General features: G+C 32.4%; 5 protein-coding genes across 6 annotated transcripts; 3 read left to right on the top strand and 2 right to left on the bottom strand.

Annotated features, from left to right (window-relative positions):
- The first annotated feature begins 1,179 nt into the window (after positions 1-1,179).
- LOC101244514 (phospholipase A1-Ibeta2, chloroplastic-like) lies at positions 1,180-3,104 on the top strand. The gene has a single exon (XM_004245764.5). The coding sequence runs from the start codon at positions 1,359-1,361 to the stop codon at positions 3,015-3,017; it is 1,659 nt and encodes a 552-aa protein (XP_004245812.1). The 5' UTR covers positions 1,180-1,358; the 3' UTR covers positions 3,018-3,104.
- A 3,689-nt stretch (positions 3,105-6,793) lies between these two features.
- On the top strand, positions 6,794-9,490 carry LOC101254512 (pentatricopeptide repeat-containing protein At4g16835, mitochondrial). The gene has a single exon (XM_004246116.5). The coding sequence runs from the start codon at positions 7,346-7,348 to the stop codon at positions 9,374-9,376; it is 2,031 nt and encodes a 676-aa protein (XP_004246164.1). The 5' UTR covers positions 6,794-7,345; the 3' UTR covers positions 9,377-9,490.
- A 196-nt stretch (positions 9,491-9,686) lies between these two features.
- On the bottom strand, positions 9,687-12,863 carry Rab1A (small GTP-binding protein). Its single transcript, NM_001246894.2, has 8 exons — positions 12,679-12,863; positions 11,468-11,540; positions 10,955-11,002; positions 10,822-10,869; positions 10,627-10,698; positions 10,382-10,537; positions 10,109-10,212; positions 9,687-10,018 (listed from the first exon to the last, which is right to left on the bottom strand). The coding sequence occupies exons 1-8, from the start codon at positions 12,690-12,692 to the stop codon at positions 9,922-9,924; spliced, it is 612 nt and encodes a 203-aa protein (NP_001233823.2). The 5' UTR covers positions 12,693-12,863; the 3' UTR covers positions 9,687-9,921.
- A 4,382-nt stretch (positions 12,864-17,245) lies between these two features.
- Positions 17,246-22,585, bottom strand: LOC101244796 (monooxygenase 2-like). Its single transcript, XM_069288593.1, has 6 exons — positions 22,185-22,585; positions 21,800-21,946; positions 21,433-21,498; positions 21,176-21,341; positions 20,778-21,006; positions 17,246-19,774 (listed from the first exon to the last, which is right to left on the bottom strand). The coding sequence occupies exons 1-6, from the start codon at positions 22,346-22,348 to the stop codon at positions 19,254-19,256; spliced, it is 1,293 nt and encodes a 430-aa protein (XP_069144694.1). The 5' UTR covers positions 22,349-22,585; the 3' UTR covers positions 17,246-19,253.
- On the top strand, positions 17,287-19,136 carry LOC101245084 (uncharacterized). 2 transcript variants are annotated; one of them, XM_010327213.4, is made up of 2 exons: positions 17,287-17,518; positions 18,686-19,136. In XM_010327213.4, the coding sequence occupies exons 1-2, from the start codon at positions 17,287-17,289 to the stop codon at positions 18,844-18,846; spliced, it is 393 nt and encodes a 130-aa protein (XP_010325515.2). In that variant the 3' UTR covers positions 18,847-19,136. The 2 variants fall into 2 exon arrangements, with proteins under 2 accessions (XP_010325515.2, XP_004245814.2); XM_004245766.5 differs by having other exon boundaries at positions 18,683-19,136.
- Positions 22,586-25,451: the final 2,866 nt, after the last annotated feature.

Here is a 25,451-nt window from a genome sequence, read left to right as displayed (position 1 = left end):
TATTTAAATCAAATCTATATATGAAATTCAGTTGAACCATAAATTTGACTAATCCTAACTCCGCTGAGTCTACGTGATGAACACACAAAATATCTTAAAATCACAAAGAAAATTCTATATTTTTTTGTTGGAAAAAATGAAATTACTTTGAATTGTTGTATTTCCTCTTAGGCTTGGTGAAGCTTCCTTGAAAGATGGAAAAGAAGCATAACAAAGAGTGACTATATCATTTTCTCTCCTTATAACTAATCACAAATTCTAAATTTTACATAAGAACGATTCAAAATATATATATATATATATAAAACTAATCACAATTTCTAAATTTTACATCTGTTCCATTTCATTTTATATGTCATCCCTTTCTATAAATAGTTGATCTATAATACTTGTCAGTTCATAAAATCAATGCATAAATTATAATATTGTTCCTTTTTTACCTTTTTGAGTTATTAGCCTTAAAAAAACACATTTGATCAACTTAGAAAAGTTAGGTAAATAATTCATGTTAGTTGGTTAAATTAATTAATCAAAATAAATTAATTTATATTCATTAATTGAAAATTTAAGTTCCAAAAAAATTGAATAAGGGTAGAAGGATAAAATTACATTATTTTTTAATGCAAGTGCAAAATAAAAAAATGACATATAAAATAAGAAGGAAGGAGTATAAAATAAAATTAAAAAAACAATACATTATTATATATCTTGTAATTTATTATTTCGTGAGATTCAATTAAACCCCTCGATATTCTCTAGATTTGTCCCTATGCATATGTTGTGTTTCTTTTTTAGGAACCATATTTATTTATATAAAAAAAAAAAAAAAGAGCACAATACATTTATGAACAGAAAACAAAATTCTAAATCTATTATTTTGTCAAATCGAACTTATTGATTATGAAGTGGGAACAAGAAAAGTCCATAAAATAAATTGCAGTCATTAGTCAACATATCGAGGGCAAAATTGACATTTAAATGTCAAAAAACAAACAAACAAACTGGTAAAACCTGAAAGGTTATTTTAGTCTAATCACAACGTGACCGTGTAAGCAGACTTTTCGGACATTAAATTCAAGCTCTTAATCAGAGTAGTCAATTAATTAACTTTTTCTTCCACAATTACCCCTCTCATTAGCCGCATTTAAATTTATATCCTATATGGTATTTCCGTAAATAAAACAAAAACTCTACCCCTGGAACCCCAATTCTTGAAACATTACCCTCTATATATACCCCTTTACACCATCCTAGTTCCAACTAACAGCTTCTTCTCCCTCCCCATAACTCAATTGACTTTCTCTCTCTCTAACTCATACAAATTTCTTCCATTTTCTCTCTCTAAAAATTCAAAAAAAATGCAGGTGGCAGCAACACTTCCGGCGACCGGTGTTCATTTTTTTCCGACACGACGAGCTAGTTTCAAATGCAATGGCTATTCATCCCCATTGAAACCAATAGCTAGAGCTAGTTCGATAAATGCACAAAGTTTACAAACAATAACACCAACAACAACAACTACGGAGATGACGAAGAAACATCTCTCGAATCTTGAAAAGCTTTTGCAGAAGGAAGCGAAGCCGGAGCCGGTAATTCAAAAACAGGGGAAAACAGGGGAAAACAGAGGAAAACAGGGGGAAAAAACAGAGGAAAACAGGGGAAGGAACTTGTTGGAAGGGCTAAATTTGTCCAGAATTTGGCCTGAGATGAAAGCAGCTGAAGAAATGTCACCTAGGCATTTGATTAGATTACATCGAATGTTGTCATCGAAATCAATGGAGTACTCACCAAGGAACAATCTTGGTAGTAGGTGGAAGGAGTATCATGGTTGTAAAGATTGGTTAGGACTTCTTGATCCATTGGACGAAAATCTCCGGCGAGAATTAGTCCGGTACGGGGAGTTTATTCAGGCGGCTTACCATTGTTTTCACTCCGACCCTGCCACGTCAGCAAATGAAAACGCTCACGTGGCGAGGGACGTGTCGTTGCCTGATAGGTCATACAAGGTGACTAAGAGTCTTTACGCCACGTCATCCATTGGCTTGCCTAAGTGGGTGGATGACGTGGCACCCGACCTCGGGTGGATGACCCAGAGGTCGAGTTGGATCGGGTACGTCGCCGTCTGCGACGATAAAACCGAGATCCAACGTATGGGGAGGAGGGATATTGTCATCGCGTTGCGGGGAACTGCAACGTGCCTTGAGTGGGGAGAAAATCTCCGCGATGTGCTCGTTCAAATGCCGGGTGAAAATGAATTAGTTGACGCACAACCTAAAGTAGAATGTGGATTTTTAAGTTTGTACAAAACAGGCGGGGCAAAAATCCCAAGTTTAGCTGAATCCGTTATTAATGAAGTGAAAAGACTTATTGAAATGTATAAAGGGGAGTCACTAAGTATAACAGTAACAGGGCATAGTCTTGGTGCTGCATTGGCTTTACTAGTAGCAGATGACATAAGTACGTGTTCACCTGACGCTCCACCAGTCGCAGTTTTTTCCTTTGGTGGTCCTCGAGTAGGCAACAAAGGTTTCGCCAATCGTCTGGAGTCCAAAAACGTTAAGGTGTTACGTATCGTGAACAAGCAAGACGTGATCACTAAAGTTCCAGGGATGTTTGTGAGCGAAGCAATAGACAAGAAACTAAGGGACACCGGTGCCTCGGGGGTGTTGAACTTGCTTGACAATAGCATGCCATGGGCTTATTCACATGTTGGCACAGAATTGAGAGTTGACACAACAAAGTCTCCATTTTTGAAACCTGATGCAGATGTTGCATGTTGTCATGACTTGGAAGCATATTTGCATTTGGTGGATGGATATTTGGGATCAAATGAATCATTTAGACCAAATGCTAAGAGGAGTCTTGAGAAGTTGTTAAGTGAACAAAGTGCTAATATTAAGAAATTGTATACTAGTAAGGGTAAAGATTTGAGTAGTCTCAATCTTAATAGAGAAATTAATTTTCCTAGGCCTAGTTGTTTGCCTAGTCCTAGTGTCTTGCCTAGTCCTTCATCTTGAGTTCATTGGGATGAAAGAATATGTATGCTTCTTGTACAAATTTAAGAAGTATATATGTTTTCAATTTGTATAATTACTATTCCTTAATTCTCTTCTTTTGATGACATTAGACATAACAAGAAGGTCTAAAATCTGGAAAATTATCACAGAAGTTGCATATGAAAATGGGTTAAGAAAATAGAATGCAAGAAACGAAGAGATTCAATACTACCTCTCTTTCATTTTATATGTCACCTTTCAGATTTCAAGAGCAAAACAGGTCTATCTTTGACTGTTAATTTTTCATAGATCTTATAAACATTTTGAATTATCAATTATCGTGACCAGGGGCGGACCCACATGATGTCCGCCGGATGCTCGAGCACCCTTAACTTCGTTACGAAATATATATATTTTTGTAGAAATCAATAGGTATTTGTATAAAATTAACATAGAGCACCCAATGAATAAATCATAGGCCCAATGATTTTAGGATGGGTACTTAAGACTCTTTTAGTGTTGTTGTACCAAGGTTCGAATCTCATTATTACCACTTTCACTTCAGAGCATCCACAACCTGAAAATCCTAGATCCACCACTGATCGTAACTCATAGTATTCTTACGTAATTTACAAATATATAAATTTCATTTCAAAAAAACTGAAGGTTCTATGTGCAAATTTTCGATCAAACTTTAACTATTTGACTCTCAAAATATAAAAGGTGTCATATAAATTGGGACAGATGGAATAGTTATTTTTCCCACTTGGCAAAGAGAAAAAAAAACATATAATAGAGTATTATTTTATTTATTCTTTTGGTTTCTCTATATTCAAAACTTAAATTCAAAATTATTGATTAGGGGTGAAATAATTTTATTACAACACCACGACCCGTATTTGTTATAATGGAGTATTATTGACAAACGAGTGGAACCACTCAAAAGTATTAAGTTTTTTCTGACTCATTACACGGAATTGTTTACCTGAGATAGAGTTATAAAATATTAATTTGATTTAAAAATTACTATATTAATGATGGTGGAATTTATTAATACACATTCTAGAAAAAAAGTCAACAACATACTAATGTACGAAACCAGCGTAGCAAACATATAAGTAATACAACATTTAACTACTTGGATCCTTTGTCCCTTAATAATGCTCGACTTTCATGTTAAAATTATTTCAATTTCATTTTTTCGTCATGTCGCTGGTGAATATCGCTGGTGAAGGGTACTCTCACCTTATCCTCTATAACTTCGTTCTTAATTATATCTTTTTTAATATGCTTACACATTCTTTTGAGTATTTTTATTTCTGCAGTTTTCATCTTTTGAACGTGAATATTATTTGCATTCAACCACAGATAGTAGTGTTGGTCTAATTACCACCCCGTCATATTGTTAAGGATTGAGTTCTTGATATATGAAATTATATAATATAACATTCTTTGATATGAAAATTAAAAGAGGAGATTAGAAGCACATGAAACAATAGATCATTTACCTTTTGAACATCCACACTCTAATAATGTGTTCCCTATTCCATAGATTTAATTATAATATGATTGACTATCAGTTCATTAATTAATTAACACTAATGCCAACTAATAGTTTTGTTTGTGTGCACTTAATTCAAGTATTAGATCCAAATAATTGGTTGTCACCATCAACATGACAAGTCTAACCACTCCATAAAAAATATCATTAGCATCAATTAATTTTTAATTTTTAGCGGCAATTAATACTCTTTGTATATATTTCTAAAGTCTTTAGCGATGTTAATTCTATAACACTTAACTAATGCTGATAAAGTCTTTAACGCTCTTTATTAATATCAATATTCAATGTCGATAAAAATTATTTTTATTCATGTAGTGTAACACATATTCAACATGCTCATAACTAAATGTCTTTTAGATTCAAATTGTAAACTAGCCACGTTATAAACATCTAGTTATTGATCGGATTGTTGTTAAACATTTGATGCTTATGTTTCCTAATTTTATATGTAATATAAGAATAACAAAACTTGAAAAAATTGTATATACGTCGATTGAAAATAATCTCTTACTTTCATAAAAATAGGAGTAAGTCTATATATACATTGTCTTATTCGAAATCATACATTGTCTTATTTGAAATCGTACTTGTAGAATTATACAATGTTGTGTTTTGTTGGAACCCCCGTGACAATCCACGACCTTTACCCTGAGCACTTTGTGATAATCTGCTTATTGTGCAATAACTCGCAAATCACGCATAAAATGTAATTGTAATTTGACAAGTCTGATGTGATGAGTTCACGATTGAATAGAAAATGAGAACTAGATTCGATTCTAAAAATCTTTCAGTTTCCACATGAAAGACTTGCCTCCCAACCACCCAACCATGTCCTTGGCGGGCCGATATTACTTTTATCGTTAAGATATTGTATTTATAGTAAAAAAAAAATGTATATAGTTGTAGAATGGGCATAATATACGGCGCCCACCGTGTACATATAAACTCATCAAATAATACTTGAAAAGAGAAAATAATAATAATTGTGGTTGTACTTGCTTTAAAGATCATGATTTTGAAATTATATTTTGAACACCGATTAGTATCAAATAATTAAACAAATGAACCAGGGAATCCATGTGTGCATTTTAAATAATGGTATACATCATAAACTAATGAAACTTATTGAGACATGCATAAATAATTAAGTCCGATAAGTGTTGAATTTTATTTGTCTTGAATTTCTTATCATAACTAGATTTTTCTTTATAATAAGGTTTAGAATTGGCTAGTCCAATTCTTGTACGAAAAATATTAGTATTCTATTAATACGATTTGTTTTTTCTAATTTAATTAATATTCAGGATGCAGTCTTAAAGGCTTGGAGAGTTTTTGCTAGGGGGAGAATTTGTTGGGCATAAACTTGATATGTTATCACTTGTGTGAACCTCCCATGTATTTCGAGATAATTGATTGAGGATTTCTCTCTCTTTATTTTGGACTCTCATGTTTATATAATGGATTGCTCATCTCGATTGACCAAACCACGTTCAATTTTTATGTCTTTTGGTATATTTTTCGTATGTCTTCTTACTCATAGTCTTTCGAAGTTTGCTTATATACATATCTTTATTTTTCATAATTTCCATTATTCCCTACCATTTTAAAATATTTTCAAAATCCCTTGTTTTTCCTCAATTTTTAAGTCAATCATATACATAAGTATCACAACCTTAACACATGCTTTCCTTCCTTTTTTTCACTCCTTTGTTCTCTAATTTCTCTCTACAATCTTATCAGTTACAATTTTCATATCATTTGATTTTCACAACAATCATATCAGTTAGAATTTTCATATCAATTTTATTTTTAAAAAGATTCTCTCTCCGGTCAATCAAATTCAAACTACTCAATTGATATACTGTGTTTCTTTCATAGTTGTCTTCTTCAATTTTATTATTTTTAGTCTTTATTTCTTGATGCATATGGATCAGGATCATTCTTTTAGTGTTGATATTACTCAACTAGTCGAAAAAGAATGCATCTTCGTCGTCTAACTAGATTGTGAAAAAAAGGCTCAAAAAGGCAATTTACTGGTGGCTTTAGTAAGAACTTTGGATCGAAATTAATGGGTGACGTTTATGTTATAGTAAAAAAAAGATACAAAAGTGAATATTGAGAAGGATAATAAGAAGATGAATGTACTTCGTTTTCTAAAGTAAATGTATAAAAAAGTTTACGTACATTTGTCTTCTAAAGTAATAATTGAGAAGGAGAAGTCAAAATTTATCCTATTGTTGTTTTTTTTTTCCAATTTTTTCTTGTTCGTTTTTTTTCTAATATATATGAGTTCAGATTATTGCCCCTAAGCAATACATCCAAAAATTAAGGGAAAATACACAAGTAACCCCTAAACTATGACCAAAATCTCAGAGACATACCTTAATTAAACTAAGATTTTTTTACTCCTAATTACCAAAATCTCAGAGACATACCTTAATTAAACTAAGATTCTTTTACTCCTAATTTTTTTTTTTACAATTTTGTACACCTTTTATCGCACACTCTGTGTCTTCACACAATAAAGACACGTAGAAATATTTGAATGTTACGTAAGTTAAAAAGATACACAAAATTATAAAAAAGATTTAGAGATAATAGAATAGTTAAACTGTATGTTTGAGATTGTGATCGTAATCTGGTGAGGTGTTTGTACATTTTTCCAAAAATTAACTATCGAAAATTTAAAAGACAAATAAATACCAACCCCAAAAAAAGCGGCATTAAAAACTTCAAATTCCACCCATGGCTTGCTCATAGCTCCATAAAGAGCTTAGCATGACAAATGCAATATCAACTTCACTTTAGAAGCAAAGCTTCCTCTTTTCCATTCTCATGCTATCGCCATTTTTGTATCTCTTACACCTCTTTTAATCGAAACCCAGATGACATTTCAAGCCCAGAAGCATTGCCTGCAGCTCCATCTTCTCGCCACTCCCAATTGGTACCCTCCAGTAACGTAAAATTTTCAAGAAATGGTCAGTTTTCGTATAAAAAAGGACACTTGGAGCATTGTGAAATCGATGATGTGGTATCATCGAACAAGAAAATTACAAGTTTTATTCGATCTGGGGATTTGGATTCTGCATTTAGAGTTTTCGAGAGTGTGAAGGTGAAGACAGTTATCACATGGAATTCAATCTTGGCTGGGTTTTCAAGAAAATATGGGTTTCTTGAAGAAGCACGCCAACTGTTTGATAAAATTCCTGAACCGAATGTTGTGTCGTATAATACCATGTTAGCTTGTTATTGGAGAAATGCTGATATACAGGCTGCTAAGAGTTTCTTTGATCAAATGCCGGTTAAGGATGTTGCTTCCTGGAATACCATGATTTCAGGGTTCTCTCAAAATGGACTGATGGGTGAAGCGGAGGAGTTGTTTCGGGTAATGCCGGTGAGGAATGAGGTTACTTGGAATGCTATGGTAGCTGGGTATGTTGAATCTGGGGAATTGGAATCAGCATTGGAGTTGTTTAGGGAAGCTCCTGTGAAAGGTGTGATTGCTAGGACAGCGATTGTGACGGGGTATATGAGATCAGGAAATGTTGAAATGGCGGAAAAGATGTTCCAAGAGATGGTAGAGAAGAGTATGGTAACGTGGAACACTATGATTTCGGGTTACATTGAGAATGGGAGAGCAGAGGATGGTATGAAGTTAGTAAAGAAAATGGTGGGATCCGGTATAAAGGTGAATGACTCAACGTTGAGTAGTCTCTTACTAGGTTGTAGTAATTTATCTGCATTGAAATTGGGGAAGCAAGTTCATCAGCATGTCGTGAAGTCCCCTTTGTACTTGGATATGACGGTGGGGACTTCATTGATTAGCATGTATAGCAAGTGTGGAGTTTTGGAGGATGCTTGGAAATTGTTTGTTGAGATGCCAAGAAAGGACGTTGTCACTTGGAATGCCATGATTTCAGGGTATGCTCAACACGGGGAAAGCAAGAAGGCCCTTAGCTTGTTTGATGAGATGAGGCGTAAAGGAATGAAACCAGATTGGATAACCTTTGTTGGAGTTCTATCAGCCTGTAACCATGCAGGTTTGGTCAATCTCGGTATTCAATATTTTGAGCAAATGCAGAATAATTATGGAGTTAAGCCAAAACCAGACCACTACACTTGTATGGTCGATCTACTTGGACGAGCTGGAAAGCTAAATGAAGCTGTGGATTTGATAAGAAAGATGCAATTCAAACCCCATATAGCACTATTTGGATCACTTTTGGGTTCTTGTAGGATCCACAGAAACTTAGAAGTGGCAGAGTTTGCTGCCAAGAACTTGCTTGGCCTTGAACCTACAAATGCAGCAGGCTATGTTCAACTTGCTAATGTTTATGCAGCCAAGAACCAATGGGAAGGCGTTTCTAAAGTTCGAAAATCAATGAAAGAAAACAAAGTTATCAAATCACCAGGATACAGTTGGATGGAGGTTGGGAGAGTGGTTCATGAGTTCAGATCAGGGGATAGACTTCATCCAGATCTCGAAAGCATACGCATGAAACTAAAAGATCTCGAGAAGAAAATGAAGTTAGCAGGTTATGTACCTGATCTCGACTCTTCATTACACGACGTAGGAGAGGAACAGAAAGAGCAGCTACTTCTGTGGCACAGTGAGAAGTTAGCCATTGCCTTTGGTTTAATGAAATTGCCACCAGAAATGCCAATTAGGATATTCAAGAACCTCAGAATTTGTGGTGATTGCCACCAAGCCACTAAAGTTATATCAGCAATAGAAACTAGGGAAATCATTGTTAGAGATACAACTAGGTTTCACCATTTCAAAAATGGAACTTGTTCTTGTGGTGATTACTGGTAAACTATTTTTAAGAGTGACTAAACATTTATTATAGGGAAAGTTTCATTCTATATTCGATACAGGAGAAAAAGAATGATTGTTATTCTAACATAATTTTGCAAGAGTTCCTTGTATATATTTTGTGACTAAGCTTTTTTGCAAGATACTCCGACAGTTTTTTCCTGTATTTGGTTGGAGGTATTAAGTAATCCTTGAATTATTTTCAATTCGGTTGATGTTGATAATCAAAACATATATGGCTTATTATGAGATTCAGGAGGAGGAAAATCAACATATGAAAAAGCATAAGTAACACTGTAATAACTAAAGATAGCACAATTGCAGATAAAATCATTTTGATGAAGGTCCAAAGAATAGAAAGCAAATACTAGTATTCACCAATATTCCTAGATTTTCTACATATTGTTAATCCAAATAGATTGAAAAGAATTGAGTGTCGATAAAGAGTTGAAAGAAAGTAATAACAGTGAAGAGTCTTCCTATCAAGCCATCAAGAGAGACTAATTTTACATTCCACATCAGAATCATCATCGAGCTTCGTCCTTTCAAGATGAGCAGCAACCGCTCTTTTGGTTGACAGGTTGTCCTCGGATCTGCACGGTTGGAGGTCGTGCATTGTTTGATGCCGGTTGGCTTGCCATTCTACAAATGCATAGAGACATTAAGTTTCCATTCGAGAAAATAGCAAACTGTAACTATGGCGAAAGTAACGTCAAGTGAAAATTCCCAAACCTGTTCTTGATTGAAGCAGCCATAGCCATGAAAGCCTGCTCTACGTTGGTGGCATTTTTTGCACTAGTTTCCATGAAAGGGATGCCGATCTCATCAGCAAAAGCCTACAAAAATGGTTGTCCATCAATTGGGATATACAGCTCAACGAGATAAAAGGGATCGTTGAACAAACTATTCAAGTAACTAAGTCTAAATTTACCGGGAAACAATACACTAATGACAGGGTTTATTTACATCATGGAGTTTTAAAATGGAGGGTAGGGGATTCATTACCTGAGCAGTCTCTGTGGAAACCACCTTCTGAGCTGTGAGATCGCACTTGTTTCCAACAAGAAGTTTGTTCACATTATCACTTGCATATCGATCTATCTCACTCAACCATTGCTTGACATTATTGAAGCTCTCTTGATCGGTTACATCATAAACCACCTGACAAAGATGCCATCACAGTAAGAACCTCGGGACAAAGAGGATAGTACAATGTCGGAATACAACATGCGAGGAAAAACAAAACTTACAATTATGCCATGTGCACCACGATAGTAACTGCTGGTAATTGTCCTAAAACGTTCTTGACCAGCAGTATCCCACTGCATACACAAGGGAGAAGACAATGCATCAGAAAGATATTAGCCACTCAAAGGAAGAGTATAGTGAGCAACCAAAATGCACGCAAACTTATCATGAATGGCCAAGTCAAAATAGATACTTACAATTTGAAGTTTAATGGTTTTCCCATCCTGATCAACTGTGCGGATTTTCTATAAGAAAAAAGAAGACAATTGTTACTAATATCCCGCTGAACTATTAAATGAGACATTACAAAGAACATGAAGTTTCTCTTACAAAGTCCACACCGATGGTGCTGATGTAACTCTCAAGATATGAATCATCCTGAAAAAGAAAAGAAGTAACACTAAGAAAAGCAATTTCCTTCCAAAAGAAGGTCAATCTTCACAATATAATAACGGGGCAGTTTTAAAAGGCAAATGAACTACACATATGACATTCAGATTGGGAATCAAAGATTAGTTTACCAGAAGCTTTCACCAGTTCCACCCTGCATAAATTGAACTTCTACCAACCAAAAAGAGAACAGAAAATTACACATAGACAGAGACACAAGCATCTGTTTGCACATTTTTTTTAAGGAGGGAGGGGGGGAGGGGAGCGCAAGAGGAGATAACCAGCAGGAAAAGGGATACTTCCGCAAAAAATCACAATGCAAAAGAGAAATACTTTGCATATCCGGGGAAACAAACTCCACAAACAAGAAACTAATACATACGGCACAAAAGGAAAAAAAAATCTTCGGGTGTATGCAAGCAGAATGGTCAGATAAATTCAATAATAACTTACAGCAAATCTCAAGAGAAGACACGATTTACCAACACCAGAATCTCCAATAAGCAAAAGCTTGAACAGATAGTCGCTGCAAGTAAGATTATAATGTCAGTTGAGCTACAGAAGTTCATAAAACATCCCGAAAAACAGTTAGATTGATATAGCACAATATTGAACTTCAGTCAAGGATACAGAGCACCTTAACATTGACTGACCTATCCAGTTCGCATCTAGAAAAATAACATATGTTCATTGAGTCCCAAATATTTAAATAGAAGTTCCTCCTCTACAATTTTTCTACAAGTTTTAGCACATAAAACTGGGAAAATGCAGAAAGCAATAACCAATGAATTTAGATAGTTCAATTAGAAAGTACAGAACATGGATTTAATAACTTGACATCAGCGCCATACAGTCATGTAACCAAGATCAAACTTTTATCATAGAAGCTATATATCAACTCTCTCCAAAGTGCAGCCAACTTTTAGCATATGACTATACAAGGAAGAGAACACACCTTACATATTAAATAACCACAATTACGCGTAAAAGTTCTCTAAACACATATCATGAATACTATTAGTTCGGCACACAGACAACTTGCCCAGTAAATGAAACTCTCCTTCCTTCATAATTCAGTTCCCAAATTTGTATAATAGCTAATAGTTAACCACATTACTAGCTGATCTCATTAAAATAAAGCTTAAAAAGATTAATCACCATATATGTGACTATAACTAATGCTTATTTAGGGATAAAAACTTGATCTTTCACAAGTTTTCCAAATATAGTTTCAGCAGTCCATCTAAATTTCTAAACACATCAACAACAAACCCCGTGTAATCCTAAAGAGACTGTTTCCATAGACCCTCGGCTCAAGTAAAGCATATCAAAAAATTCTGAACACATGATGCTAGGAATTTACCAAGTTCACAAATTATAATCGCAAGACAAAAAAGGGTCAACGCAAATACGGTAAAATCGATCAATAAATATGTGATACGATCTAGAAATTTCCCTCAACCTCTATACAGACAACCATACAGAAACAACAAAACCCAACAAAGATGGAAACTTTTGACTCTTTTTTCTTTTTCAGGGGCAAAATTGAAACAGATCTATAAAGGGTTATCAAAAAAACTAATTTATAAACAAAAAAACAGCAGATACTATTCGAAATTCGAATCCAAAGACAACAAATTAGATGTAAAAAATGAACAACTTACTATTCTGGATTCATGATGACTAATATAAAGTTTGAGATCGGTGAAGAGAAGGTACAATCAAGGAAGCTATGAATACACCAATAGATTACGATTTTCCGGCGGATAGCTGACCGGAGTAAAAAAAAGGTCGCCGGAGAAAAGGAGAAGAGAAAGTTAAGAGAGACAAAATGATGAAATAATGATTTGGCAAAAACAGTCTCAATTAATTTTCATTTTAAAGAAGCCTAAACTGGCGTGACGTGGCAATTATATGGGTGCGTGCCACGTGTCAAACAGACTGGCAATCAACAAATCACTAAATTTAGCCCCTTTTTACCCTTCGTTGACTCATAAATTTGTGAATTTATAGAGTTGATTACTATTTTTATTTATATGAACGATTTTATTTTAATTTTGATTTACTATTTTTATAACTTTTAAACTCATGTAAATTTATAGAATTATGAGACGACTTTTTTCATTAATAGAGTTAAATACTAATTCTTTTAAAATAAAGTGTACGATCATTAGACCAATGAAAAGAAATTTATAATATCAACTTAAATGATATTACATGATGTTATGTTTAATAATAATACTGTTTAATTAATTTGAATTCGAAATCACAATTCAAAAATCAACTATTAACATTACAACATGAATCAATGGTATCCCATTGATACGCACCTTTTATCGTGTCGTTAAGTTATCAAAATATTTTGATAAAAATTTAACAATATTTAATATACAAAACGTAATTAGAATAATGTTTATTTTGTTTCTTTTAATTATTTGAATACTAGTATAAAGAAGATACAAAAATGACAATAACAATTCTATCTTACAACATGATGATAATAATTAATGAAATTTAAAAAAATTATAAAGGATATATTGGTAATTTGGTACAAGCCTTTCTCCCTTCTAAGAATTGGGATGTCAGCAGACAATTTGGAACTTCTTAGAAGCGTTAATTACGTGTACGCATTTTGCCCCTATTAAGTTTTGCTAAATGAATTATTTCCTTCCTTCATTTTAATTGTTACGATTTTTTTAGAGTTAAAATATTAAAATTTTAATTAATATTTTATGATTCCGAGTATTAGTAGTCAGTGTTGATCGAATTTGAAGCATTTCTGGTTTGGAGACAGAGGTGGACACATGGCGTTTTGTACTATTTCAGTCTCCATCTGTATATATAAAGACTTGTCTTTTACTTTTCGAGACAGTCTAGTTTAGATGGTCCACTATTGGGATTTGCACTCGTTTTGTTTGTAGCTCTGTATTAGTGACTTCTAGGCTCTGGAGGGATCCTTAATTGTATTTATGTTTTGATTTGCTTATGTTGTTATAATAATTTTGCTTAGTCTTGTTTAGTTTCTATCCTTACACCCATTACATGTTGTTCTGGGTTGTGGTTTGACTTACCTACTGGTAGATTATAGTAGGTGCCTTCATGGCTCGAGAAATTGGGTCGTGACAAGTTGATTTAATTATATTGATATACAAAAAAATTTATAATTAATAATATTTTTTAAATATCTTAATTTTTTATTTAAAATAGGAAAAATGCACAAGTACCCCTAGATTATGACCGAATTTCAGAGACACACCTTAACTAAAGTAAGGTCCTATTACCTCTGAACGTATTTTTGGTAATTTTTACACCTTTTTGGCTTACGTGACATCGAAACATCTTTCACGCGCCTCAATTGCGTAGAGTTATTTGAGTGTTACGTAAGCTAAAAAGGTGCACAAAATTACAAAAAAAATTAAGTTCAGGATAATAGAGAACCTTAATTTAATTAAGGTGTGTCTCTAAAATTTTAATCATAATTTAGGAAAATACTTGTGCATTTTTCCTTTAGAATATATCAAACTAATACAACTTAATTTAATTTAAAAATCAATTAAATTAACTTACGAAAAACAGAAATTGATGAATGAAGTATCAACATGCTAAATTTTTCACAAAATATGAAGGGATTCATGGATCTATTAAGTTTTGCCAAAAGGAATTATCAACACGCTAAACTTTTCACAAACTATAAAGTGAAAATTATTAAATTATCAATAAAAGTTTTTTTCCTCACATGAAAGGAAATTAAGTCAACAAAAAGCAAAAATAACGTATAACAACAATAAAGGGATTTATGGAATCTATTTAATTGATCAAAATAGTAAATAACTTTGTGAGATACTTAAAACGATCATATTAAATTGATTATTATAAAAAACTTAACAATTTGAACTAATAATGATTCTAGAAGTCTAAATTAGATAGAGTTACGGCAACGTTAGGAATAAGTGAAACACAAACCTTAATTATCACGTCACTTAATTTAATTTGATTTTTGTTTACTTTTCAAATAAGCTTTTTGTAAAGTAACTTTTAGAGAAAAGTTTTATATGAATTTTAATTTTTTTGACGATCTATGTTTAATTTAAGAAATTGAGAGGAATATAAGTATTATTATTTTAAATAAATATATATATATATATATAAAAGAGTTCAGAAGTGGAATGAGCTGTAAAAGTGCCAAATGATATGTAGCAATAATTTGTTCTCAGAATATAAAAATTGTCCTTTACCAATAAAATAATGTACTCTTTCTGTCTCATAATAATTAATTATCAAAAGTCTTTATCTTAATTTATTTATTATTTTGCCAAATTAAGATAAAATTAGGTTATTTTTATTTTATCATACTCTAGTTGTAAATGTTTTTAAAATAAAAGTAGCTTAAACATATTTGTTCATTTTAGGCAGATAAGTACAAATAATAAAAAGTAAATTGCCAGTAATAATTTGGTTCTCAGAATATAAACTTGCCCTTTACCAAAAAATAAATAATGTTGTATGTATAGATATTGCACTTCCTATTTCTATCCCATTAATTATACTTGATTTTGTTTTATTATACTGTATTTATATCTTTATTGATATTTTAACGTATTTTATCCTATTATTGATTAAATGAAGTAATTCAATTAGTATATATAGTTAGGTCACTTTGCTTTACTTAAATGTGATTGATTTATCGTATTCTCTCCATTAACATCTCAATAATTTAATTTTAATAATACAAAAAGATGATCAATATAGGGATAGATCAAATATCACTTATGTTTATCGAGATATACTATTTATAGTTCAAATAGAAATCACATATATAACTCAAATATAAAACTTTTTTCAAAGAATACTTTAATACAATTTTTATCCTTTTAAACTCATTTAACTTATTATTACGTAAAAAAAATATATTAGTTCTCAAAACATATTTGGAAGTTCACTATGTTTAGAGTTTATATATTCTTTCATGTGTTTTTGATCGACTCGACTTGTTTAGATTTTGGGAAAATACTCAAATACCCCCTTAATCTATGCCCGAAATCTCAGAGACACACTTATACTATACTAAGGTTCTATTACCCCTGAACTTTTTTTATAAGTAATTTTCTACCCCTTTTTAGCCTACGTGGCACTAGTTCGAAAAAAAATTCAACCATCTTTGGGCCCACAAGATAGTGCCACGTAAGTTAAAAAGAGGTAAAAAATTATTAATAATATAAGTTCAGGGGTAATAGGATCTTGTATAGTATAAGTGTGTCTCTGAGATTTCGGGCATAGGTTGAGGGGTACTTGGGCATTATTCCTTAAATTTTTTTAAATTTTTTTATTCTTTTCCTATTAAATCATTTGGAGGAAACTATATGAGATTAATTATCCACTTTATATATGAGAGAATCAACCTGAGTTGTTTTGTTGTTTTATAGTAGTGAGACTGTTTCACGATTAATAAAAAAGTTCTATTAAAAACATCACTTTCGAATGAATCTACAATGTGCGATCCAACATATTCAGTGAACATAGATCACCAAATGTTTTTTTTATAGCTCAAATGCAACAAAATCAGTACTCATTAATCAAACATAACAATTTAATATTGAGATCCATTATACCAAGCTCCATTAATTTTAAACCTTCAAATCAAAATTATTATCTTTATTCCACGCGTTTAACGACGAATCTCTCTTCAAATAGTACGATAAGTACTAATCATCGGTGATAAATTATTCATAGGTCATTAATCAAACATAACGATTTAATATTGAGATCCATTATACCAAGCTCCATTAATTTTAAACCTTCAAATCAAAATTATAGTAGTGAGATTGTTTCACCATTAATAAAAAAAGTTCTATTAAAAACATCACTTTCGAATAAATTTATAATATGCGATCCAATATATTCAGTGAACATAGATCACCAAATGTTTTTTTTTATAGCTCAAATGCAACAAATTCAGTACTCATTAATCAAACATAACGATTTAATATTGAAATCCATTATACCAAGCTCCATTAATTTTAAACCGTCAAATCAAAATTATTATCTTTACTCCACGCGATAAACGACGAAATCTCTCTTCAAATAGTACGATAAGTACTAATCGTCGGTGATAACTTATTCATAGGTCCACTTCATTTTTTTCTATCAAGACTTCGCATTTCCCACGCTGTCTGCTACTTGCCAACTTTCCCAGAACCCGCCTAAATAACAGTTAAAATACGCCATTTTTTCATCCAAATTCTCCATTTTTTCCTCCGTTTCTGTAATCAGCCATGTACCGTTCATCGAGTTCTTCACGAGTGTCTGAAGAGTTCTTTTTTAATTCTTCACCGAATCTGAAATCAACATTTTCTACTGAAACTGAAGAACTACCGACGTTTAATCCCCAATCTCATGTTGCTAAAAAGGAAAGAAATCGTCTCAGATCTGCTGAAAATGCAATCCATCTTATCCCTTTAATACTCCTGCTTTCTGCTATTGTTTTGTGGGTTTTCTCTAGCCCGGGTAATTTTTACTGAAAATGTCACTATCTTTGTGTTTTTTGATTCAGCTGAATGTGTTTCCAAGATTCTTTTTTTATGATGTGTAGAGTTGAGTTTATTCATTTATAGTTGAATTCTTGCTGACCCATTTGTTTATTACTTCGTTTTTTTGATTTTGTAATGTTTGGAATTTGGAGTATTGAGGTTTCGGATTTGAGGATATGTAGGGAACATTTCTCTCGGAGCCCTTCCGGATGTGAATCTGGATTAGTTAGGGCTGAAGTATGGCTACCAGACACGGGGTGGGAAAGAAAAACAAATTGGATGTTGAGTTTGTGAATGAAATTTTGTGGTACTTGTTGAGTTGACTTTGTTTAAAGTTGGATTCATCAATAGGATTTGGAAAAAAAAAAAGATAAATGCTGTTTTTTCGATGCTTTGCTTTTATTGTTTCTGATTCTTTTCACAAAAGAGATAAGAAAGAATCAGATCTTTTGCTTGTAGGTACTTTTTTGGTTAGTATAAATGAACTTTCATTTATGGAGTTTTCTATGTTGTCTGTATTTAAGATGAAATTGGAGCTTAGTGTATGTTGTTTACTCCCATATTGAGCCTTTGACTAGATTCTCAGTTTCGTGTTAACAGGACAATTTCATCAATAGATAGTAAATGATGATGAAATCCACTTGAAATGGTTATACATATTGAAATCGAGAACTAGCTGAGTAATAATCGCCATTAGCGTACGTTGTCTACTTAAGAAATTTTGACATTGAACTATTATGATTGAATCTGTTTGAAAACTAGCCAGCATAACTTCTGTTGACACTTAATATACCTATTACTTGTTGGTGTTTGTTTTTTCGAGTATTGGTAGTTAGCCAACAGTTGATTGTTTCCTCTAGTGATCTTCTGTTTGATTAATGATTGTTGTTCTTTGAGTTGTGGTTGGAAGGAAGGAGTTCACTCTTGTATCTCCATGGTGGTTTAGTCGAGTTGATTATACTCTTTTCTTCTTATGTTGGGGCGCATTAAGTTTCTTTCTTTGATCTTCATCATCCTTTTATAGCATATGTTGTATTGTAGTCCTAGGTTAATGTTATCTATGCCACCAGTAGGCTGAATGAGAAAAAAAACAGCTTATCGCTATCACTTTGCTGTTAAGACATATTTCTATCCCTCACAGCAGTTACTATGGTGAATAAAGCTGATTCAATTGTTGCCAGACTCAACGTTGCTGTGAATCAACCTGAAATCCACGAAGACAGTTCAAAGACAAGTTTCACATCAAAGCTGGAGTTAGAGGACATCGATGCAACTGATAAGTCCGAAGATCAATCTGAAGGATGACATTGAAGTTCCATTGCTCATCTAGAATAGACATCATCAATCATGGCTCATACATATGTTAAATTAGTGAACTGTATACAACATACATAGGCGATATCACGTTGCAGGCTTTTGAGTAAAGTTTTATATTGTCCCAAAGCACCAAGTGTTATAGTTAAAGGTTTCCCCTTTGTTACTGTACTGTTAAACTGGTTGTATGCTGAAGCATGTATTGAATTCGAATACAGAAGCATAAACACTTCTATTAGCAAATTTGTTGAATCACAAAATGTTACATCTTTACTTTGAAATACATTTCTGTCTATAGTTTGTTTTTCGTTTTCTGGTAAGAAAACATACATTCTGTCTATTGCTATTCGAGGGAAATCTTATTGGCAAGCTATTGCTAAGTTTTCCTCCCTCAAAAACTAATGTCCGTCTCTTTTAGCTTGCTCAAATTCATAATTGGTATGTTTCGTCAATGCTCTGGGCTTCAGCTTAGGCACAAGGAGATTATTTCTAACAGAACATATCAGTTTATTCTCAGACTGCAGCAGTGCTCCAACGCGATTTGCCATTACTGTTAATGGAAACACACGTCTCCATCTTTCACTACCATATGCTTTGAATGCATCTTCCACAGAAATATGCTTGGATTTCATTGCTTCTGCTAACTTTTCTGTCAAAACTATTGAATCCTCCAACGCGCAACACGCACCCTGGCCCATGTTGGGTGTCATTGGATGCCATGCATCTCCAGCAAGCACTGTCCTTCCACTAAAAGGTGGAGGACTTATTACTGGCCAAAGCCATCGGTCATAAAGGGGATTTCTTGTTAATGTATCGTCTGGTGTAAGATTAATCAGGTTTAATATGTCCGCGACTGGCCAATCTCTAACGAGCTCTTTAGCTTGCTGTCTCAAAATCGATGGATCTGTGATCCTTGGACCTGCCAAGAGATGCAAAAGTTAGAAAGGTAACAGAAAAATTCCATCCAAGAAGTGAGGCTCTATTGTTACAACTGGTGCCACATGGGAAAGTTTGCTGTCAATAACATGGAAGAACAACCCCACACAAAATAGAACAAAAGCTGGAAGCCTATCATATGCACATGAGGCATATTCACCCCTGATTCTTTTGGCACATTGGTGGAATAATGAGTTTTGAGATTCAAATAAGGTGCCTAAGCGAAAACTATTGCAAGTTTAAGGGGCTGTCTATGTATTTTTTTTTTTATGACGGTGGTATCCGAACCAGTTTTCGTGCACTTTGACTAATTCCACGGGATATATGTCACTTCCCACCAGCAATAGGTACTAGGTAACTCTGTCTACCAAGGCTAGGACAAATGAAAAGAATTACCTAGTGTTTATTGTCTCCGTTGAGTTTTGAACCTCAGGGTTCTCAACTACTTCATTGACCACTAGGCCACACCCATGGGTGCAAGGAGCTATATATGCATACCTTACCTGGTAGAGACAGAGAGGTTGTTTTCGATAGACCCTCGGTTTAAATAAAGCATTTTCGAACGGATCGAAAAAGGAAGTACATAAATGAGAGCAATAACAACAACGAATAATGTGAAATGGAGACCCATACACAACATACAAAAGAAAGAACGATAATGACAACGAAGTAATGCAAAAACCAAAGCACAAAAAACAGGTGATAACTGAAATCGAAGAACAAGAAACTATGAATATGAGGTTAGTGCTAATACCATTGGTAAGAAAGAAGATCCAAGTACAACCACTGATCCCACAGGAAAAAGGAGGACGCTCAACTACCAACTAACCTTCTATCATAATCCTCGACCTCCAATTCCTCTTATCTAAGGTTTCTCTATGTAATCCGTAACTAATGTTGTCAAGGGAATGCTCAAGTACCTCAAAACTAATGCAGATATGATGAACTAGACTTGAATCACCAGATACTTTTGATGAAACACATACCTGGAGATGAGCTGTTGCACAGGACAAACCAGTAGACCTTGGTTTTAGAAGCAGGAACGAATCCAGAGCGTAATCCGCTTCCATACGTGTAGTTTACTTTTGGTTCATATGGCTGTCCTTCAGGGAAATATCCTAGGCCTCGAAAGGCGATATGCCCTGCATACTTAGGCTGTCGAAATCCCATCCATTTAGCCGTTGGTGACCATACACCATCACAAGCAATCACCACCTAACGAGCGCGTTGAAGATATAATTTAAGTAAACAACATTGTACTTTCTCTAATCTTCAAGACGAAATGACCCACACCATTCAACACAGTATTAGAGCAGACAAAGGTCCTGAGTTCAAATCTCGGTGTTACTTATCATAACGTGAGGGATTGAAGTATTATATTTACCTCAGCGGATACACGAGTACCATCTTGAAGTTGCAACAAGGTATTAGTACCATTTTCACTTGTCTCAATATTTGACAACTTCGACGAAAAAGATATTGAATTTGGTGGTAGTTTACTTGCTAGTGTTTCAAGTAAGACTCTTCTCTCAACCACCCTTAGTTCTTGGCTGCTCCATTAATTTCATAGTATCAATAGAAGATAGGTAAAATAAAAAAAGATAACAATTACAAAGTATCATCAGTTACTCACTATTTTACCTTTTGTCCTCATCTTTGAACCCAAATGAGTTCAACTCCTTCCCATCATCTGATTTTATTACTACCCTGAAAAAATTGATGACATCAACAAAATGTTAGATTTGCAATGAATAAAACACGTCAAGTTTAAGAGCGTAATCTCTATCAAAAGTCAAAATCAACATTGAGGAACTTTAAAGCGTACGGTCAGTGGTGGAGTCAGAAATTTGACTTATAAGCTGAAAGTAACTAGTGCAACACATGCATGTTTGTACATCGTGCAATCAACCAATACTCAGATATATAACAACAACAATAACATACTCAATGTTCGATATATTAATAAGCAATGGATTTGAATAAAACATTAAAAATTGTACAAAAATACCCTTGAAGCTCAAGAAATTGACTCCTAAGTTCATCACCAACTCCAATAGCATCAAGTGCCTTCCATCCATTTTTAGAAAGTGTTATTGAACTTCCTTCAGTTCTCAATGATTCAGCTTGTTCAAGCACCAAACTTCTAATACCAAACCTAACATTAAAATTCACAAAAAAAGTAAATATATTTTTTTGAAAAATGAAAAAATCCAAGGTGTTGGCCTAGTGATCTGTGAAATTCACGATCGAGAATTCTGATGTCTCAGGTTCAAATTTCACCACACTATTGCTTGCGTAAGCTGAGAGGTATCTAGCAAGGTGGCCCGGACACCGAGGTCATAAAATAATATAATTGGGAAAATGCAAATTTATAAGATAAAGAAAATTTGAACCTTTGAAGTGAAAGGGCAGAAGCAAGGCCAGCAATTCCTGCCCCAACAATTACAATATTTTCTTTTCTAACATCATTAGAAAATAATCTTCTTTGAATATAAGTAGATATTTTAGATGAAGAATGAGACTTGGCATGTTGTAAAATTGAAGAGATTAAAGCCATGGTCACTCAATTATTTGGAAACAAAAAAGACTTAGAGATAGAAAAATAATTAAAAAGGGTATGTATGTTGTGGAACTTATAAAGAGTCAATGAAAAAAACATTTATTCTTTTATATAAATTTTTATAAAAATATATTTTTAAAATTTTGAAAACTATTTAATTTGACTTTTCATTCACCATTGATCAAGTTGGACACGACATTAGTAACTCCAAAGACTTTTCTATCGAAACTTCGCATAGTATAAGCCATCTTAATTTAGTGATAAAGTTTGTAACTTGTTTAATTTTGTTTAGGAAGAAACACACAAAAATATTTTTAAACCCGACATAAAATCATAAGTTTATTATAATATGAATAAAATAAACCTCTAATTTCTAGTCAAACTTAGGGATATTTTCAACAGTATTTTTCTCAGCTTTTTGTTATGAGTTTCATGCTCATATAAAATTTTGAGATTACATGTTATGTCATGTTGAATAAAAAATATATTTAAATTTATTGAGTCTAATAAAAAGTATTTTAAGTTTGACTAATAATTTTCACCGAGTTCATACTTCTCTTTTATTTATGAAATAGGTGCATGTGAATTTTAATTAATGGAAATTGGACAGGTAAACAAAGCTACTATTGCTATGAATATGACCAATACCTTTGATGTTTGAAATTCAAATTGTATTAAAGGTCAAAAAAGTAAGAGGATTATAAACTAGTTCATGTGTCAAAAAAAGGACTATATTCACTGATTATTGATTTCTTTTTTGTCTGGATTCAATGATTGTAAATTGTTTACAAATTCATATTTAGTCATCAAATGTTCTTAGAATTGTTAAAAGTTCCCCTTTCAGAAAAGTAAAATGATGTGACATTTTTAATGTATTTTATTCATTAGAAAAAGATAGGTGGTGTTTTTTTAGGTATAATACGTATATTGAATTCTAAAATTGGCTTCAAATTTTAATTTGACCTCTAACTTTCATAATGCACAAACATATACTTTAACTATCCAACTTTTAAATAAATAAACACATGTGTTCTACAAGACAAAATATACATAGGACACCAAATAGGACAAAAAATATTTTGTAAGATGACATGTAAGACATGTGTCTATTTGTTCAACTTTATACAAGTTTAAATATCTACTTGTGGACACTCAAAATTAAAAAATATAAATATAATTTAAAGTCAAATTAAAGAATATGTTTATGTATTATGTTTTTTTTTTTTAATATAAAGGAAGAGGATAGCACTCCATCAATCAAAAAAACAACTTTCCACCCCACTCCTTGAAAAAAAATATTCATTAAGATTATGCACACAAATTTATTTATTAGAGAATTCAAATTAGAAGTATGTATAATTCATCTAATTTATATAAGTTCGCCGGTCAATAAGAATTTTGAATAATTTAGTTCTTAATTGTATAAATTCAGAATTTGTATATGTTTATCTAGCTATTAATATAAGATTTAACAAAAAATCAAAATAAATTACTTTCTTCATTTCAAAAAGAATGATTTCCTTTTCTTTTTTAGTCTGTTTAAAAAAGAATGACCTTTTTTTTTTCAACTTTCCACGTGGCATGTTTAAGGTCACAAGATTAAAGAATGATTTTGTACATTTGACATAATTTTAATTTAAGACCACATAATCAAGTCTTCTTTATTTTCTTAAACTCCGTGTCAAGTCAAATTAGACCATTCTTTGTGAAACGGATGGAGTACCATGTTTGTATATTGGCAAGTGAAATATAGAAACAAAATTCTTAAAAATTCCTAGCTGTATAAATATAAATTTTGTATATACTAACCCAATTTATATATTTGCAAGCGAAATATACATATTGCAATCTTCATAATAAATAAAACTACATTCATTGTGCACAATCATCGAGACGATAGATAAAACATTATTATATCTATTATGTTTACTATTTCTAAAATTTTCTCAAACTTTAAATTATACCTACTACTATCAAGACAAAATAAAATAAAATAGGTCCAGTTAGTTGGGCCATTTTTTCACTCCACCAAAACGTTTGTCTTTCTATTTGGCCCATTTGAAACTTTATGTGAATCCAATAGCCCATTTGAGACAAGTTTTTGCACGAATTGTGCTATTACGGAGTGATCTTTAATTTTTGTCCCTCAAGTTCATGATCTCTAATTTTTCATTTCGAACGATGCCAAAGAAAATTATAATATTTTCGTGTTTTAAAAATTTTGATTTTTCCTTAAAAATATATAGACAAGTGGACACAAACAATTTTCAGTCCTCGTATACATAGGACCAAGAATAAATACTTACCTACCGGCAAAAGGATTTGGAAGGAAATTATATTCATACCAACAAAGACCACCAATAATTCTAGTCCATATATAAAGATATATCTTTAATTCCAAATCTAGATGAATCTGTAAACGTACATACTATAAGAGATAAGATTACGAATGAAGATATTTAAGAATAATTTAAGTGGTGAATTAGATGCGGAAAGTAAAACAGAGATAGTTCGAATATGTAAAAACAAAAGGGATACATGTCCTCATAATCGAATGATACGTTCAATTTTACTCGTTCTATTTAGACTTTGTACATCTCTGAAAAAATAATGATTGATATATATATATTACCGGTTACCACAATATATATTTATACTAATTGATGTTAATATTAGGTTTTGAGAAATGATTTGTGGAATGAGTAATTAATATTTAAAAATAATAATATACTATGTTCTTGATATACTGTAAATACATATTTTTTTTTATATAATGGACTAGTAAAAATGAATCGTGTATACGATTAGATTAGATGGAAGGTAAAGTAGTTTGTGTTCTGATAACCAAATATGCTAGAAAGATGTCCTTTATTAAGTTTCCAGTACAATTCTTTAATGAAAGTTATTTATCTTTTTGGTCTAATTTTTAATGAAAGTTAGTTGCATCAACCAATCTTTGATTACATTGAATTCATCGATTCTATTTCCACCGTTTAGCTTTATTTGTCATGTTGTATTTTTTAAAAATAATTTAATTAATTTTTAAAGTTAAATTAAATTATATTAATTTGATATTTTTTTAAAAAATAATTAGATATTC

The sequence above is a fragment of the Solanum lycopersicum genome, chromosome 8 (genome assembly GCF_036512215.1).
Source record: "Solanum lycopersicum chromosome 8, SLM_r2.1".
NCBI lineage: Eukaryota > Viridiplantae > Streptophyta > Magnoliopsida > Solanales > Solanaceae > Solanum > Solanum lycopersicum.
Note: the sequence above shows the minus strand (reverse complement) of the source record. Positions and strands in the feature narration are given on the sequence as shown.

Bases quoted from the DNA above. Each gene is read 5' to 3' on its own strand.
- LOC101244796 (XM_069288593.1), bottom strand. From the start codon at position 22,348: ATGGCTTTAATCTCTTCAATTTTACAACATGCCAAGTCTCATTCTTCA. The intron at 21,499-21,799 runs GTATTTTTGTAC...CAATTTTTTCAG, and splicing joins CAATTTCTTGAGCTTCAAGG to GGTAGTAATAAAATCAGATG. The intron at 21,342-21,432 runs GTAAAATAGTGA...TTAATGGAGCAG, and splicing joins TTCAAAGATGAGGACAAAAG to CCAAGAACTAAGGGTGGTTG.
- LOC101244514 (XM_004245764.5), top strand. From the start codon at position 1,359: ATGCAGGTGGCAGCAACACTTCCGGCGACCGGTGTTCATTTTTTTCCG.
- LOC101245084 (XM_004245766.5), top strand. From the start codon at position 17,287: ATGTACCGTTCATCGAGTTCTTCACGAGTGTCTGAAGAGTTCTTTTTT. The intron at 17,519-18,682 runs GTAATTTTTACT...TATCCCTCACAG, and splicing joins GTGGGTTTTCTCTAGCCCGG to CAGTTACTATGGTGAATAAA.
- Rab1A (NM_001246894.2), bottom strand. The intron at 10,870-10,954 runs GTAAGAGAAACT...TTTTTCTTATAG, and splicing joins GCACCATCGGTGTGGACTTT to AAAATCCGCACAGTTGATCA. The intron at 10,538-10,626 runs GTAAGTTTTGTT...CATCTTTGTCAG, and splicing joins GTGGTGCACATGGCATAATT to GTGGTTTATGATGTAACCGA.
- LOC101254512 (XM_004246116.5), top strand. From the start codon at position 7,346: ATGCAATATCAACTTCACTTTAGAAGCAAAGCTTCCTCTTTTCCATTC.